At 44.2% G+C, this 18,644-nt stretch overlaps 1 protein-coding gene across 3 annotated transcripts in view; it reads left to right on the top strand.

Annotated features, from left to right (window-relative positions):
• Retreg1 (reticulophagy regulator 1) overlaps positions 1–18,644 on the top strand; it is a 135,518-nt gene that overhangs the window by 22,048 nt on the left and 94,826 nt on the right. The window contains exon 1 of one of the 3 annotated variants that reach the window (XM_076916400.1): positions 4,661–4,743. The exons of 1 other annotated variant lie outside the window; for it this stretch is intronic. In XM_076916400.1, coding sequence (XP_076772515.1) covers positions 4,676–4,743 — 68 coding nt within the window. In that variant the 5' untranslated portion in view covers positions 4,661–4,675. Of the gene's footprint in view, positions 1–4,660; positions 4,744–5,924; positions 6,128–18,644 lie in introns of those variants that run through there. One more of the 3 variants, XM_076916399.1, reaches the window with a different exon arrangement.

Raw genomic sequence — 18,644 nt, 5'->3', positions numbered from 1 at the left:
GAGGGCAGCCACATGGCTGGTAGGATCTAGAGGAAGTGACAGTTTGGCCGAGATCTTAAATGATCATAGAGCTGGCCAGGTCACCTGGTATGCAGCTGGAAGGAGTTGTTCCAAACAAGGAAAGCAGTGTGTGCAACCATCCAGAGGAAACAGCATCTGTATGGGTGTGGAAGCAGTGACAGGGTGAGGTGACAAAGTTGAGGAAGCATGAAACTCAGGTCAACCATGAAAGGTCTCTTCTGGGAAGAGAAGGGGACTGGGGTTTTCCTTGAGAGTATCCCCAAGCAGGGTCTGTCTTTTTAGTTTTGGATTTACCTAAGTTGTACCCTGAGGGGTCAAAGTCTGGTCTGACAACTGACTTGGCTTTTTGGGAACTTTATGTAATTCTTTTTTCCTTCCTTCCTTCCTTCCTTCCTTCCTTCCTTCCTTCCTTCCTTCCTTCCTTCTCTCCCTCTCCTCTCTCTCTCTCTCTCTCTCTCTCTCTCTCTCTCTCTCTCTCTTTATTTTATGTAATTCTAAAGTAGGTTGTTTCTAAACAACCCATGGGGCAGAGGGAAAGTCATGTCAGGACTTGGTCATACAGCATTTAAAACAAATATTCCAGCTTGTCACTGTCCAGGATGCACTGAGTTCATAGAAGGTCATTACTGTTTATATTCTAGGCTTGGTCATACTGTAGCTTAGTGCCACAATGAAGCCACTTTACCCTTCTGGGCTCCAAATGCCACTGTGGCATTTTAAAGTTATTTTCCCAATCTGTGTACCTAAACAGATTATGTTATATCAGAGGTGAAAGGATCTCTGCCCAGGAATCATAGACTTACTGGGAACATTGACCTGCCCAGCTCTCTAAGGGCACCAACTTGCATTCAGTTTTCCAACTCCTGGGAGGTATTTACTGCTGTGCTCAACTTGCACCGACAGTAACCTGTAAAGTGGGTTGTTTGGTTGGCAAGCAAGCCTTTCATAAGACAGCACCTCTGTGATGACATAAAGGGAGAGGGAAGGCTTTGTTTCAGTTTGTGGATGAAGAAACTGAGTCTCCACTAAAGCCATGATCAGTGTCAGAATCTCATCCTTCTGTAAGTTGTGCTACTAAGTGTCAAACGTGACAGAGCTCAGGAAGCAAAGGGAGAATGTTCTAGCATGCCCAGGTCACCGGTTATGTTTTATGGATCTGGGTGGGAGCTTGATTGTGTTGACACAACTGTGTCTCTGGGACCTTTTTGTTTGTATGGGTTTTAAAATAAACTTTTTATTAGCGTGTATTTATTATATACAGTAGTTCGTTTGTTGTGGCATTTTTATACATGCTTATAAAGTATTTCGATCATATTTGCTTCCCACGACCCTCCCCAACTCCTTCCCACTCTCATATTTTTCTTCTTCCTTGGCTAGCCCCTCGTCTATTTTCATATCCCCCTGCTCCCCTTTTCGATGACCCTAGTGAGTTACATTAGAGTTGCTTACAAGAGCACAGGCACCTCTGGAGCCTTTTGAAGGTCTAGAGTGAATGCCCTGACAGATGTCCCCATTCTCAGCTTTTAGCTGTGCCCTTGAGGCCTTAGGTTTGCACTTAACCTTCTTGCTTCCCAGACACAGGGACCAGCCAGTTTGAAATCACTTTGATAGAAGCCGACAACGGTATTCTCTTGCTTTCCATAGCAATGGCTTCAGTTTGACTCTACTTGAAACAAGGCATTGTGCTCATGGAGATGACTGTCTTTCAAAAGAGGAGGGAAGTTCTGTCTTTATTTAAACGACCTTCTGTACAGGAAATCCCTGGCATCTGAAAACACACTTGGTAGTCAAAGGAAACGTTTTCTTGTTCTAATTACAAATTTACATGGTGTTTACTAAAGTAACTGTGACCTGCTAACATGGACACAGTCACTTTGATAGCTCTATTAGTTATCCAAACACAACTTAATGAAATGTTTGCAGTAGAATATTCTCTATGTGTCATGCAACCCTTTCTGGTTATTATACCTTTCTTGTTGTCACACATTTCATGTTATTATACATCATGTAAACTCCATGAATCTTGTAGGAGTGTCTAATTCACAGCCTGCAGGGCTGCATGCAGCTGTATGTCTCACTACAAAATCATAAACTGATAGAAATATGATAAGATATTTCTGTAACTGTTTTTTTTTTTAACTTGACTGTGAAGCTCACGAGTAACAGTTCTTTGTCAGTGTGACCCAGCAAAACCAGAAGGTTGGACTCCCTTGAGAGTCCCCGTATGCACCCAGTGCCTTAAGACTTTGGCCTTTTCTTCTTTTGAAATAAAACTAGAATAGAACAAAGACTGGAGACCAAAGAAGTCCACTAGAACACGGTGCTTTAGAGGCACCGTGCATGAGCTGTAACTGCTGTGGATTTGCACACAGCCAGAACTTGGAGGGGAAATTAAACTATGAGTCAACGATGGCTTCATGTCTGGGGCCTATTTGCTTGCCAGTTGCACAAAATTCTAAAGCATCTTCTCTGGTGGGGGAATGGCTCCTCATCAGAAGGAAGAACATTCTTCTTGCAACCTGCTGGGTGCTGGTAAAAGGTACTGACTGTGCAAATTTTTACCCATTTCTTTATCTTTTAAGGAACAGATGCATATCTTGTTGGCATACTTTTTTCAAAAATACCTTCGGAGTAAACTAAACTCGGAAGGTATCATTTTTATAATCCTCAGTGGGAACTTTTAGTGTGAGAACTGTAGCCTTGTTTTCACTGTTTATGAAAAGTAAAAAAGTTAAAGCTTCATTCTTTCATTATTATACAGATTGTCTGCGTACTTCGGGGTGAAATTTCAGTTTGGGCTGAAGTGCTCAGTATGTTAGAATTATATATTTAAAAATAATTCAGTGGCAATAAAGATGCAATTTCAGAATTGCTTTTGTGTTCTTTTAAACCCACTAGTCTTAGTAAACAGTGGCTTTCACTAATCACAATGGGAACTGAACCTCAGGAGTTCATTGGTTGCTTTTGGTTGTTTGACACAGGGTTACATATAGCTCAATCTGGGCTCAACTTAGCTATGTAGCTGAGGCTGCCTTTGAACTTCATCTTCCCGCTTCTACCTACCTCCCAAATGCTGAGAGTAAAAACACATTGAGCTTTATTTTTAGTAGGACCACCGAGTATATCAGTCTCTTCTTGTAGATATTTGGTGCCCTGTGGGACTCAGGTATTGGATCTGTGTTTTCAGTCTGAAGTTGTCTCTCAGATGTCTTCTTCTGTGTGAGTTTTGCATATGAGACCGCAGTGCTGTCCGCCCTTCCTGTATTGCCTGCTCCATCCCCGAGTGTGCCTGTTGAGCAGCGGCAGGTCCAGGGGACCACAGATCACAGAGAAGCACAGATATATTCATATATTTAGTGGTGTACGGTCTTTGCTATAAACCTAGCTGCTTTGCCTTGGTGGGAGTACCTGGGGTCCAGGTCCATTAGCGATAAGGAAATGGGAGAGTCTCTCTTGTGACCCTCTCAGCCACATGGTTACAATCTTGCTTTAGCTCAGGGCATGTTATTAGAACCCAGACTGTTGTCCAATAGATGGTGTTTTGGTTTGAGTATAGTTTCCTTTTTTTTTTTTTTTTTTTTTTTTTTTTTTTTTTTTGTCAACTTGATATAAATAGAGTCACCTGGGAGGAGGAGACCTCAATGGAGGAATTGCTTCCATCAGATTAGTCCGTGGGGAATTTTCTTGATTGAGTGGGGCAGGGAAGCTCCATTGTGGGTGGTGGTATCACACTGGGCAGATGGTCCTGGGTTGAATCTGGAAGGCAAGCTGAGCAAGTCAGTAAGCAGCATTTCTCCATGGCCTCTGTTTCCAATGCTGCCTCCAGGTTCTTGTCTTGTGCTCCTCCTATTATGGCTTCCCTTGATGAATTAAATCTGTGAGCTGAAATAAAGTCTCTCCTTCACAAGTTTTCTTGGTTCAAATGTTTTATCCCAGCAACAGAAACAAAGCTAGAACCTGCCCTCCGTAACTTATGTTGGAATTTCACAAGACGACTATAACAGACAGGCAGGACCTGTAAATGGTGATTAGGGTTCTGCCTTTAAGAATACGCTAACCTGCTTAAATAATGAGAGGTTTGATGGGTTAATGAACTGTCTGGACAGTAGTCAATTTGGTTTAGACTCTCAAGTTCACAGTCTTGGCCCGGAACATGCGATGTCTGCTCTCTTTTGCTCTTCTTGTCAGCACAAGGGCCACCACTAGACTCAGCCCTTTGACCTTATATCTTAGATGAAAGCTGAAAAAAAATCGCTTTTCTTTATAATTTGCCCAGTTATTGGCAGTAAAAGATGACTAAGGCAAAGGGGACAATGGAATTCAGGTCTTCTACTGAAGAAGAAATCATGTACTCGGGGTCCGCAGGACTCATAGTAACCATCACTTCCTTGAGATCTTAAAAATGATACAGAAGCAGTGATGGGAAAAAAAAAGAAGTAGTGATGGTCTCTATACATTCCGTCTCAGTTCAGTAAGCTGTTACTGCTATGATAATGTGTTATGAGAATGTAGAAAACTCAAGATTAATAATTACATTGCTCTTATATGTGGATGAGCTGTGTTATTTGAGTCAATCATTTGACAGTTGTTGAATGAACGCCAAGCAAACAGCTACTGAACACTGCTGTTGGGAGGCAGTGCCTAAAGTCGGGAGATGCTGGGAACAGAGAAGAGTGGGCTCATCCTGTGTGGTGCTCACAGCTTAAAATGGAGAAGGAGATGGTATGATGACTAGGGAAGTAAACGTGCAGATAGGAACCACGAGGAACACTGTGGAAGGGGCAAACGTTACCCCGGGGAAGCATTGGTTGTCTGATTTGATTGCAGGCTGCCACAGAGCCCGGTTGACTTTTCCTGTCTGTGTCACCGCAGAGCGTAACCACCGTGTGCATCTGGTAGTGAATCAGGAACCCTCAACCATGCCTTTGTTGGGCTCTGCTGCAGGTTTGGTTGCCTTTGCCAGAGAAAGCATGGGTATTTATTCACAGGAGAGTCAATTCTTTCTGGATATATGGATTTAAAATTCTGATGTAACAGGTTTTATGATTGCCTTGTTTTCAACAAACTTAGCTTGATGGGGACATTTCTCTGTAGTGTTTAAAGCATAGATCTGCCTCTTATTCTCTCCTCTTCTGCTCAAAATGAAAGCTTGGGTTTGGAGCCGAGACTTCCGGTTCACCTTGCTGATTGTGAATGAAAGCCACTCGCCGATTGAGGTGTTTCCTTTTCATGTTTGTGTTTGATGTCAGATGTTATAAACCGAAGCTGTGCCGCTCATCTGGAGAGCTCATTACATATCCCTTTATTCTCATCCTGTGCATTGTGTTCATGGATTGTGTCTGTCTTGTTTAGAAAGTTAATATGGTGCCTACAGTCTCAGGTGGAATTACCAGGAGAGACATATGTTTTCCTTTGGACCTCCGGGAGGACTGGTGCTGAGGGAGAGCTTTGTCTCCCTTGTTTAATTAGAGAGTTGTTAGGGTTGTTTGTTCCGATGTGTGTGCACATGTGTGCACACAAAGGGAACAGGGAATGAGTGAGCCTGCTGGGGGTGGGGGTAGGCACCTCTCTGGCACACCCATGTGGGTTCCCAGCCTTGTTTATTGGAAGGGGTGGCTTTGTTCCTTCTTGTAACACTTTTAATCATTTCTGTGCTCTTTCTCGTTAGTCACTGCTCTTTGGCAAGAACTGAAAAGTGTAGGAACTGGCACCCCCAGGGAATCACTGTGGAGGAGTCAGGGTGCTAATGTTCTGTTCACTGTTCTGGCTCATGGATGCTCGTAGAACCTGAGGTTGATATGTGCTCCTTGGACTCGGTTCATCTTGCTAAAAGCTAGTTCATCTGTTTCCAGAATCTCTCCTTAACTACACACATGTGCACCCCCCACACACACACACACAGTCACACAAGGACACGCATGCACACACTCGTACATACACGTGAACATACTCACTTATGCTCGGATTCTAGGGTTGCTCTGCTTTGTTCGTGGATTCTTTTCTACAGCGACAAGACAGGGACAGTTTCCTGTGTTAGTGTGACTTCTCCTATTCTGTGGAGGATACACCACACTAATAATGAAGTATCCAGTTCCCACCCTGAAGGGTGAGTCTCAACTTTGTTGCTGTCTTCATGCCTTTCAGCTCGTGGTTTGAATTCTTGTAGGCCACCCTTTAAGAGTCATCTTCGTGTCTGTGGTTGGATTTTCCTGTGCCTAACATGTTTATGTTTTACATTTATGCTGTGTAATAGATATTTAATCTCTAAATTATTGTTTGGATGGGGTTATAGTAGAAATGAGTGCTCATGGAGGCAGGCAAGTTATGTGAGCATGCGTGCACATGCGTAGTTAGGAGGGGTTATAGAACCAGATTAACTAGCTTTTAGCAAGATGAACCCTGTCCAACGACCAGTCTTTCTGAGCTGCCGTTGTATTATTTGTAAATGAAAACAAACAAACAAAAAGAACAACAAAACCCCAAAACAAACCAAATCAATCAAACAAATCAATCAAACACATAAGATTCATTTTATAAAGAAACAGTAAAGCCCCTCATGAGGTAGCTAGCCCCCCTCAACAGCTGCAGCCCATCATGTGGCTGTAGTCTACTTCAAAGGTATGGTCCACCTGAGTCACCTGAGTGTGTGGCCTTCAGATCACATTCAGGACAGTAGCCTTGCCCTGTGGTACTTCCAGCATGTCCTGGCTTCCTGCTTTAAGAATGTGTCAGTAAACCTCGTATTCTGTGTTGCGAGTATTCTGTGTTTTGACTGAAGGTCACTTTTAGAAAGATCAAGCATGAAATGGGACATTAGAATATGATCTCAAACACAGATACCAGCCTGCCTGCAAGGAAGCTCACTCCGCAGCCTATTGTACATGGAGACGGAGATTCTGTTTCTGCTGTGCTGGCTTGTGGTTTGAGGGTGTTTGTTGAACTGGAGCCAGAACCTTGCAGGCTTGCACACTGCCTCTTTCAGAGTGGATAGCATAGTCTATGTGCATGTTGGGGCTGGGGCTAGAAGAACCTAAAGAATTAACGACAATGGAAAGAGATTCCTTTTTATCCAATCTTACCTCTTAAAGTACTGTGTTCTGGAAGTCCACAGATCCACAGAAACTGGAGCTGTGAGGTCTAGGAGTTTTCTTTCCTCTTCCTCTCATTTTTCTATTTATTTTCTCTCTCTCTCTCTCTCTCTCTCTCTCTCTCTCTCTCTCTCTCTCTCTCTCCTTTTATTAAAAAAAAAAATTTAAATGTTTTAATGATCTAAAAAATTGCAATCACCTGCATTCACTGTACACAGTGCTGTGTCACATAAGGTAATTTCACACAAGTGTACACAGCTTGTCTTTTATTTTGACCCACAGGAAAGAACAAGAAAAAATTTTACCTTCCTAGGGAGGGATAACAGTCTCTGGCCTTGAGGCAGGCCTGCCAATCAAAGACCATCTGTGACATAGTGTGGTCATTGACATCAAGTGGCCATTCCCGATATGTAATATTAGTGACCAATACCTGCCTCCTTTCTCCCCTTCTTTGTTTTGGCTGTGGAATGTCAGTTAGCCGTCAGTCTGCACATACAGTGGGATGGAGGGCCATGGCTCTCTTCCATGCCAGCACTGAAAGGGTGCCGACTGAGTGTGCTGTGGCTCCTTTTGTACTGTTCTTAGACACCACTTCTTGCTCTATGTTGGTTGGGCCAGCTCCTCCAACAGGGACTAGCTTCTGTTTTGAAGCCTTGCCAGGGAAGACTGTGACCCACAGGTATCCTCTTGACACTGTGCTCTGAATTTGATGACAAGTATTCACATCTGGTTTTGATGTATGGTTTCTTAAAGGTTTTGCCATTGAATAATAATAATAATAATAATAATAATAATAATAATAATAATAATAATAATAGAATGTTTTCCAGAGCAACTACTGGATATGTTCCTAATATTAAAAGCTATCTGTGGACATAGCTCTTCATATACCCAGGGGGACTGTGACCTTAGACAGAGGCCATAAGCAGTATGACTAGGCCAGTTCTGCTGGGAACTGTACTTTTACTACACTAGTAAAGGAGACTTGACCATGGCCTTCAAGCATGTGGTCCTCCGGATGACAGTTGAGAGTTCCCTGTTCTATAAATTTTATCTTTGGGGTTTTGGAAACAAATTTGATAATCGCCTCTCTTTGTGACATACATTCTTTTGGATCCTGAATAGGATGACATAGAACTTACTGTTCTACCCTAAGTAGGCCAGGGCAGTGTGCAAACTAGACACTATGGCCTCTGTCTGGTCTTAAGTAAACTGCCCTGTTTGGCATAGTTTCCTGATCAGTCAGATCCTGACGGTCAGCTCATCTAGTTTACATTATAGCCCTTGGTACAGTAGGTGACACACCCACTACAGGGCTAGTCAATAGTTTGGGATTGAAGCAAATCTTGGAGCAAGTAGTTGACTGTCTAAATGTTTGGTGTCATCAACTGAACCATATATCCTTCCAAACACACTGAGGTCCCAACTCGCAGCACGCCCTGCAGAAGTGGCTGGCTGACTGTGTATTTAGAGCTAAGAATTTTAGTGAGATTAATAATGTTAAATTAGTTGATATGAGCAGACCATCAGCGAGAGAAAGACACCAAGGAGTGTGAACAAAGATGTTACGAGGACACCACAGGAAGGCGTGCGTCTGCAAGCCAAGAGAGGGCCAAGAGACAGGCTGTAGGACACACCATCTTCTGAATCCCCAAACTCTGAGAAAACGTATTTTAAAGCCATACCCATTAAGCTTAACATCCAGGACCCAATAACTGGAAAGCCTCAGACTGAGTACTGGAAGTGAGGATTGTGGTATTAGGTTAGGAAGGAGGATTTGGCTGTATGTAACCTCATTTTTGAGTCTACAAACTTGGCAATGAAGGCTATTAACAGAGGTCAATCTGTACATGGTCACAACCTTGACAGTGGATTATTAGAATCTGATCAAGCTTCAGTTTCCTAGAAATGTGTTCCCTAGGTTGCAGTGACCAGGATCCCCCCACCTCCAGAACCCTGAGAAGGAAAGCTCTGTGACCTATGAGCCACCTAGGCAATGGTATTTTTGCTGCAGTAGTTGGAACGGACCCGAAGGCGGTCTCTTCACTTATTGACTTAGGAAGGAAGAATCCACAAAGCTGCATTAGATGTGAGGTCAGTTACACAGCAGAGAGGGTTTGAGTGGAGAACTGCAAGTCTGCATGCTCACGGGTAGACCTTACGGCTCACCCGCACCTTCTGTGTTCATCCGCCTGACTCAGAGTGACACCCAGAAATCTGGAGTTTTAAAACGTGCTTCAGGTAATTCCAATGATAAAAATGCCCCTTGAGGAAGGCTCATCTCACTGGGGCCTCAGTGGAAACATGAGAAGTCTTGGGGAGGCGGTGTGTACATTTCTGAGCTGTGCTGGCCTCTGGGCTGTACTGATGACCTCTGTGCTGCCGGGATTGTGCCGTGCAGGCAGGTTGCCTCCTTGCCATTTGTACACAATTCCCAATCAACTGTGCCCTCGTGCATGCACTCAAATGCCTGTGACTGCCCAGGAAGACCAGAAGAGGAAGGGCATCAGATCCCTCTGGAACTAGAATTAAATACAGCGGTGACCTATCCAAGTGGCTGCTGGGAACTGAACTCTGGTCCCTTTATAGAGCAGCCAGAGAGTTCTTAACCACTGAGCCATCTATCTCCCCAGCCAGATGTTTATTTCTTTTCTTTTTGCTTTCCACTTTCCATCCCTCTTAATCCCCCCTTTCCCTCTTACCTTTACCCAACTCCATTGCAGCATGTGGTTTTGAGTGGCATTTCCCTCCTTTTAGCTCCTCCTACAACTTACTCTGGTGGTTAGGATTGAACTTACTAGTAACCAGGCAGAGCAGGTTGCCGAGTACCTTACCTCCCACCCTGGTGTTTGCCAGGTCACATACAAGGTACCAGGTACAATGTGTTGGCCGACATCCAGCTAAACTTACGGTGCTTGAAGGAGCCCACTCCACTGCCCAAAGTGCCACCTGGCTTGACTTTCCTGGGACGTTTTTTCCATAGTTAAAATGCAAGGTGGCATGCCAGGCAGTATTGCTCATAGCCTTGGTCTCAGATGGCTCACTCCAGCTGTGTGCTGGCTTCTCCCTTCCTCAGCTTAAGTGTGTGTAAACAGAAAGCAGGCTGCGGGCTGTGACCCTCCTCCCCCGCCCCCTGCTGTTCTGTCTGTTTCTGCACCAGCATGCCTTGCTGACCAGGCACATTCCCTGAACTCATTGGGTTGCCACAGCCCCTGTCACCCTGTGAGCCAGTTCTTCCTCTCTGTAGCAGCTTCCCAGTGCTTGCAGCTGCCCAGTTCATTTCCTGGTTCTTGAGGTCTCCAGAAGCCCCCATCTTCCTAGAGGAAGAGGTGCCCCCACCCACCCATTTCTCTTCTCATTCATTCACTCTTTTGGTCATTACAAGCGTAGTGTCTCAAGGAGAAAAAATAGTTATCCAAATCTGAATCTGTGATTTATAATTAAAAATATTACTTGGGCCTAGAGAGGTGGCTCAGTTGGTAAAGTCCTTGGCATGCATAAGCTGAGGACTCTTGTTTGGATCCCTGGCACCCACATAAATAGCCTGGTAGAGCAGCGAGTGTCTAGAAATCCCAGGACTGGGGAAGTGGAGACAAGCAGATCCTGGGTATCGCTGACTAACCAGACTAGCCATTTGGTGAGCTCCAGGTTCAGCCAAAACTCAAAATCAATCAATCAATCAATCAATCATCAATCAATCAAAATCTATCTCAACAAATAAGATGGCAGGTGAATGAAGAAGACACTTGATGCTGATTTTTGGACTGCACACTACACGCAGAAACATATACCCCATCCCTCACCCTCATCCCCCACCCCAACCCCGAAACCCCAGGAATTGTCTTATCTCATTCTTCTCTATGATTAATCTTTTTTCAAATTATTTAAACTATATATTTTATTGATTTTTAAGATGTATCCCTCCCCCCCTTTCCTAGTACACATACATTTTACAGTGCTAGGGGCCAAACGTCGGTTCTCATGCATGCTAGACAAACACACTACCACTGAACTTCATACCACATGGGTTTTAAATCAATCTAAAAATGAAATTCATATTATAATTCAAAGTACCAAATTTACTTGGTGAGTTTTTTTTTTTTTTCCCTCTCTTTTTTTCCCTCCCTGATTTTTTTTGAGACAGTTTCTCTGTGTAGCCCTGGCTGTCCTGAACCTCACTCTGTAGACCAGGCTGGCCTTGACCTCAGAGATCTCCCTGCCTCTGCCTCCCAAATGCTGGGATTAAAGGCATGCAACCCCCCCAATATCTGGCTTTAAAAATTTAGCTTTGTTATTTTAATTCTGTGTAGGTCAGTGTGTCTACATGTGGGTATAGGCACATTAGTTGCTGAAGCTCCAGGAAAACTGGAGGCATCAAATCCCCAGAGTTACAGATGGTTGTGATTCACCCGATTTGAGTGCTTGGAACCAAGCTTGGGTCCTCTGGAAGAATAGCATGTCATTAAATTTCATGTGGCATTTTCAGTCACTGATTTTGTAGAATCAATATGGAAGATTCAGGATTTTCTGATACTGAGGGAGATGGCGCCAGTGTGCCAAACACTTGGTAAAATCAGTGATCATTTCGGACCTTCAATGATGCTTGCTAAATTATTAGGCTCTTGAGACTTTTGTCTCCCCTCCCCCACCCTCCATATCTCCCTCACCCTCCCTCCCTTCCTCCCTCCCTTTCATCCTGCCTCTCTCCCCGCTCTTCCCTTTCCCTTTCCTCCCCTTGTGGTACTTGGAATTGAACTCAAGGCCTCATGTATGCGAGGCGTTTGCCCCACCACTGAGCAGGCCTGCCATCCTCCTCGTGATCAGAACTACTGTAATATTAGATAAATCTGGCATAGATTGAAGACAGCATCTGGGCCTGCTCTGCAGTTCCATATATTTCAGTGAAGGGAAGCAAAACTGTGCTTTCAGTCCTCTGGTTTGAAAGAGTTACTAAGCTAGATTTCCCGAGGTTTCCACACCAGAGCCACGCAGGGGTCCAGTGGTCTGTTTACAGTTTACAGGTTGTTTTTGTTGTTGTTGTTGTTGTTTTGTTTTTTTTTTGTTTTTTTTTTTTGTTTTTTTTTTTTTTTGGTTTTTTCGAGACAGAGTTTCTCTGTGTAGTCCTGGCTGTCCTGGAACTCACTCTGTAGACCAGGCTGGCCTCGAACTCAGAAATCCGCCTGCCTCTGCCTCCCAAGTGCTGGGATTAAAGGCGTGCGCCACCACCACCCGGCTTACAGGTTGTTCTTTTATCTCTTGACACTGTTTCTCTCAGGGTGCAAAGTGGGTAATGGAGGCCAAGTTTTCCCACATGGAAAGAACCAGGCCTGTTCTTTCCATTCATTATTTTAAGAAATTTCCCTGTCACCCTCTCTCTCTCTCTGTGGGATCCTTCTCTTGGCCCTAGAAGAAATCTGTTCAATGTGGCCATGTAATTTAACTTTGCAAAACTCACCATGGAGTAACAATGGGGGCAGAGTGGGGTGGGGGATGCCAGTCTTCCTTGTCAGAGCATATAGACCGAGGGCTTCGTCAGAGGGTTTGCGCTGTAGGGCCTGAGGCCTATCTCCACTCCCTAGCCAGCCTGACCATTGGCTTTGGTTTTCTTCTGAGCCTCTGCAACCACGCCCAAAGTCCATGCGTATACAATGCTTTGTCTAAATGTCAATGAAGGGTCACGAAAGGGCTAGGGTCTGGGCAGAGGGATGAGAGATCTATGCTCAGAAAGTCAGGCCCCTGGACTGTCATTCCTTGTTGGGTGTTTGCGGACCGAGTACCTCAGCTCTCTTGTGGCCAGGAGGATCAAGCGCAGACAGATTCTGCTTCTCTGTAGAGCCTACATCCTGAAAGATTTTCCGTCCTTAAAACTATGGTGCATTCTAAAGTGAAAATCATCTGATCTTTACCCAGGTCTTCTATGTCTATGAGAAAAGTGTTATTTTTGCGTTCTTCGAGTCTTTCTCTGCATCTTTCCTCAATTTTCTTGTATTTTTATTGGTCTCCAAGCATGTGGGTTGGCTCTCATTTTTTCATTTTTTTTTAAGATTATATGATCATATCATTTTCTCTTTCATTCCTTCAAACTCTCCCATGTACCTCTCCTTGCTCTTTCAAATGCATGACCTTTTGCCTTTTATTGTATAAGTATATAGTTTATATATTTAATGTATGTGTATTCCTAATTAAAAAAAAAACAATTTACTCAGTACATTTAATGTTTTACACACACACACTCACACGCACATGCACACATACACACACTTCCTCTCTCTTACACACATATACTTTCTCATACACTCTCACAACACTCCCTCTCTCTCACATATTCACACACACATTCTTACACACTTCCTCTCTCTCTCACACACTCTCTCACAAACACACTCTCTCTCACACACATATTCCCTCTCTCTCTCACACACTTTCACACACACTCCTTCTCACATACCCACTCTCTCACAGTTCTCTCTCTCTGTTTCTCTCTCTCTCTCTCTCTCTCTACACACACACACACACACACACACACACACACACACACCTTTAGTGCTGACCAGATGCTACTGGATAACGAATTGGTATACTCTTCCCTGGGAAAGACTGTTTCTCCTACCCTCAGAGTTCCTTAGCTGCCTGTAGTTCTGTGTCTATTTTCTAGGCCTCTATAACTTTCCCTCTTCCACATTAACCCTTGGGCTGTTGCTCTTGTTCAGGTCAGGGTTAGGTAGCCATGTTGGCGATGCTTCATGGGTGTAGCTTCTCAGACGTTGCTAGGAGACACAGTCTCAGAGCCAACCACCTGTCACTCTGGCTCTTAAACCCGCTACACCCCCTCTTCTGCAGTGTTCCCCAGGCCTTCGGGATGAAAGTTGTGGGTGTCAGCTCCTAAGCGGCCCCACAACTGAACTGTCCCAAGGATGGCAAGTGGGAGGATATAGTTGGTTACATGGGAAGCATTTTAAAATTCAGAATAATGTTAGTGATTCTGGAAGTGGAGCAGAAACGACGGGAAAAACAAAACAAAACAAAACAAAACAAAACAAAATAAAAAACCAAAACACAAGTGGACTAGAGCTATGGATTTCAGGAGGGTGTCTGTGTAGCAAGCACAAATCCTGGTTTTATTCTCCAGCACTAAATAAACTAAGCAGGGTATTGCACACTTATAACCACAGCACTTGGGAGTTGGAGGCAGGAGGATCAGGTCACGGTCATCAACCCTGTTTCAGAAGAGGGAGGTAGACAGATTGAAGCAAATAGACAGATTTACTTAGTATAAAAACGAATCAGAAAGGATGATAGACAGGCATGACTGGAAGTCATCTGTGGGTGGTGAGCATGACTGACTAGCATGGCTGGAAGTCACATCCGTGGGTGATGGCCACGAGAGGACCGAGCCACCTGGGTGATGTGGCATGCTCTTAAAGGCACCATTGTGTTGGGGTGGAGAAGTAGGTCACAGCTCACTGACAGAAGGCATGTGGATCGAGTTACAGAACTGTCCACTGCAGCAGTGTCCAAACATGCGCAGTGTGTCTTCATAAGACCAACGGGCTATTATTACACATGAATAACTATATTTGATTTGTGTGCTTGCCTAAGGTATATGTTCATTATAATTGTCATATAAAGTTGCCTTTGTGTCCAAAATATGGAATATCCAGTGAGTGTAAACACCATATGTAATTTAATTAACACAGGTACACTAATTTTTTGTTTATAGTAGTTACCTGGTTGGAAGAAGTTCACCGATATATAGAAGATTTTTCTGGTTGTTGGAACCAGGGATTAGGGATCAGTGGGAATGGTCTTTCTGAGTGTTCTTGTATATCGGTCCCTAAGCTAAATTATACAGACATGCGGGCTAGAAGCCTTTAAGAAATGAGCTAATTTTTTTTTTTTTTTTTAAAGAACGCTTTTATTGGTTACTCAGTGAAGATAAAGTTGTGTCCTGTCGCTTGGTGCCTCCCTGCCCAAGGAAGCTTACATTCCACTGTGGCTGCTGTCCTTCAAGGGGGTGTGAAGACAAGGGACTGTGATCCATGGTCATGGAGAGGCAAAGGCAGTCCTCTTCTTAGAAGTCAGTGATGAGCACAGGGCAGCCACAGGCAGTCATGGGACAGAGGCTTCATGTCTTCCCTAGATCAAGTCCCTTCAGTGTTCTGGAGTGTAGACCACAGTAGGTTCTGGGTTTCCGTTTTTTGCTTGGAGTGAGAGCTAGCTGGAAGGGGCTATGCTGACCCATTGGTACTGCAGAGTGCGCCGTTCACACTTCACCTCGGACCTTGGACCTTGGTTATTATCCTGAGTGAGGATAGTGTATGTCCCATCACAGACCCTCCCTTTACACTGCACATGGTTTGTCTGCTTTTGTGATCTCTACAGCGTCCCATGCTTCAACCCCAGTGCCTCCTGTGATAACCGCTGTGCAGCTTTCTGGAATCATGCAACCTGCATATAACTGTCTTTACTCCAGAATCCCACCATGGGCCAGGTGGTCACAACAGGCTTCTGGGAACTATGTGATTGGGTAAATCAGTAAAGTCCCTGAGGTATTGCTTGGGCTTTGCTCCATGAAGTCCTTGGGAGGGTCTGATGGCAAGGATGGTCTGATGGTTCTTCTATAGAAGACCGCTGAATATTTCACAGTGGTTCTGTACAGCAGGCAGTGACGTAATGGAGACCGTAGTTGCAGTGGGCTTTGAAGCAAGTTGTTTATGAAAGTCTCTCAGGGTGGAGTGACAGGGACAACAATACATGGGTTCATGAAGTGCTGGCTCCTAAATGTGGGTCACCCTGACAATGGGGAGTGGTGGGACCTGAGCAATCATTAGCACGTGTTACCACTGATGTGGCTAAGGATTGCTGATACACAGATATTAAACATGCAGGTGTCCTGTGGCCAGACAAGGAAACAAGTGTGATTGATGGTCTCTGTCAAACAAGAACAGATTTAATATACTTAGGTTTGAACATCAGCTGAAAATCAGAACTGTCTATAAATTCAGCACAGGCAGTATACCAATAGAATTGTTTTTTTTTTTAAAGACTTCTGAAATGAATTGAAAAATGTTTGTTCACCCAAAATCCAGCATACGAATATTAATGGTAGCTTTGGTCTGAACTGCTAACAATTGGAAGCAACCAAGGTGTTCTTCAGTAGATGAATGGGTAAATTTTAATGCATTATACAAGAGAGTATTATATACAAAGGTTTAAGACAGCATCCTATCAGTCCACAAAAATACAGTTTGGAATTTTCTTTTTTTTTTAAATTAATTTTATTTATATGAGTACACTGTAGCTGTCATCAGACACACCGGAAGTGGGCATCGGATCCCATTACAGATGGTTGTGAGCCACCATGTGGTTGCTGGGAATTGAACTCAGGACCTCTGGAAGAGCAGTCGGTGCTCTTAACCGCTGAGCCATCTCTCCAGCCCCAGTTTGGAATTTTCTATGTTGCTGCACGGCTGTTGAGTGACTCCATGTAATTGTATGTGATGTTCTGGAAAGGGTGACAGGGTAGAGTCAGGAATACAAGCCACCTTAAGGGGCATGAGAGAAGGAACGGTGGAGTGTAGGGGATTTTAAGGGTAGTGCACTATTCCGTATCATCCTGTAAAGGCAGATACATGACAGCATGCATCCGTCAAAGACCAAAGCGTGCACATTACAAAGAGTGGAGCTTTAAGGACTGTAGTTACTAACCACACATTGAGAGTGGTTTACCCACTGTTATAAATGGGTCCCATCTGAAATGCAAGAATTCTATAATAGGGGACATGGTATTCCGGGGAGATGGGTTGTATGGGAGCTCCCAGCATGCTCTGCTTAGTTCTTTTGTAAATCTGAAAATGTTCTTAAAAGTAAAGTTCATTTATAAACTGGTGACAGTGCTTCTAGCCCTTTTTACAAGACAAGGGGCACATGAAGTGGCAGACACCATGGATCCGAGAGGCAGCTGGTACAATGGTAGGGCCTGTGTTCACATCTTACCCTTACCTCGTCTTGGAGCCCTAGGCAAGATTCTGACCTCTCCTTGCTCATCTGTGTAATGGGGATAATGATCAAACCTTTGTCATTCACAGTTGGGTAGAAGATGAAGCAAGGGACTGAGAAACCCCGGGGCCCAGGCTCTGGCCATTGCACAGCAACTAGTTCATTCACTCTGAACTTGGCTCTAGAGGATGCACCCCACACCAACGAGTAGGGGGGTCTAGGGCTCAGGGCACACCTCCTATGTGCTCTCGTGAACATGGTCCACTTCAGCCTGGAACACGCCTCCCCTTCTCACCTGGCTAACATTGACTTTTCTCGGAAGACAAAATTTTAAAGCCATCTTTGCCCTAGGACTTCGTATTTCTTTTGTGGTTGGTAGGGGCTCTCTTCTGTTCCTACAGAGGCTTGAGTGGTACTTTGATGCAGCATGGCGGTGTACTTCTGTGCTTTCCCATATTTATTGGGTGGAGCGGGATTCGATATAATCCCAGCTGCTAGCCCAGTGTCAGAAACATGCTTAGCAGAATGGAGACAGTAATGATAACATGATGCAGGAAGTTGATGATGTAAGGATGTCGGCCATATTAGGTGGGATGTGTTAAGTAGAGGACCGTGATTCCACCCGAGTTGCTCCTATACCGCTGGAATGAAGAGGGCTCCTTCCATTTTACTTGTGCTATGACAGTGACAGCATTTTTTCAGCTGGTATGACACAGTCCTGGCAGCAGGATCATCGATGCAGACATGATGGGGATTGCTATGTTGATGTCCTTTTCTGTGTAAGGATTCATTGAAAATTATTTGTTTCAACACAAGATTGGTTATATCATTCAGGAGTATTTATCTGAAGGGATCAGACAGCATATCATAGAGATATCTGGACAGCCAAGTTTATCATAAGATTGCTTACAGTAGAAAAATTATAATATTGGCCCAAGTGCCCCTTGGATAAACGATTAAAGAAGATGGCAACACACACACACACACATACATACACGGACACACACAGAGACGCACACACACAGAGCTTTTATGAACAAAACAGTGCTGTTTTCAGGGAAGTTGCTGTAAATGGAGATTACCATGGTAACCAAAATAATCTAAACCCAAAAAATAACTACTGTATGTCTTCCCTTACATACTAGATCTAAGAAGAAGAAAGAACAGGAAAAGGGAAGTGGAAGGGGCACAATTTTTTCTTTTCTTTTATTGGATATTTTATTTATTTATATTTCAAATGTTATTTCCTTTCCTGGGTTCCCCTCTGGAAAACCCCTATCCCACCTCCCCTCCCCCTGCTTCTATAAGGGTGCTCCCCCACCTACCCACATACTCCTGCCTCCCTACCCAGGCATTCCCCTACATTGGGGCATCACTCCTTCACAGGACCAAGGACCTCCCCTCCCACTGATGCCCGACAATGCCATCCTCTGCTACATATGTGGATGGAGACATGGGTTCCTCCATGTGTACTCCCTGGTTGGTGCTTTAGTCCCTGGGAGCTCTGAGGGGTCTGGTTGGTTGATATTGTTGTTC

This window comes from Arvicanthis niloticus, chromosome 19 (genome assembly GCF_011762505.2).
Source record: "Arvicanthis niloticus isolate mArvNil1 chromosome 19, mArvNil1.pat.X, whole genome shotgun sequence".
In the NCBI taxonomy this organism is placed as follows: Eukaryota; Metazoa; Chordata; class Mammalia; order Rodentia; family Muridae; genus Arvicanthis; species Arvicanthis niloticus.
The sequence above is the reverse complement of the archived record's forward strand: the minus strand, read 5'-3'. Positions and strand labels throughout refer to the sequence as shown.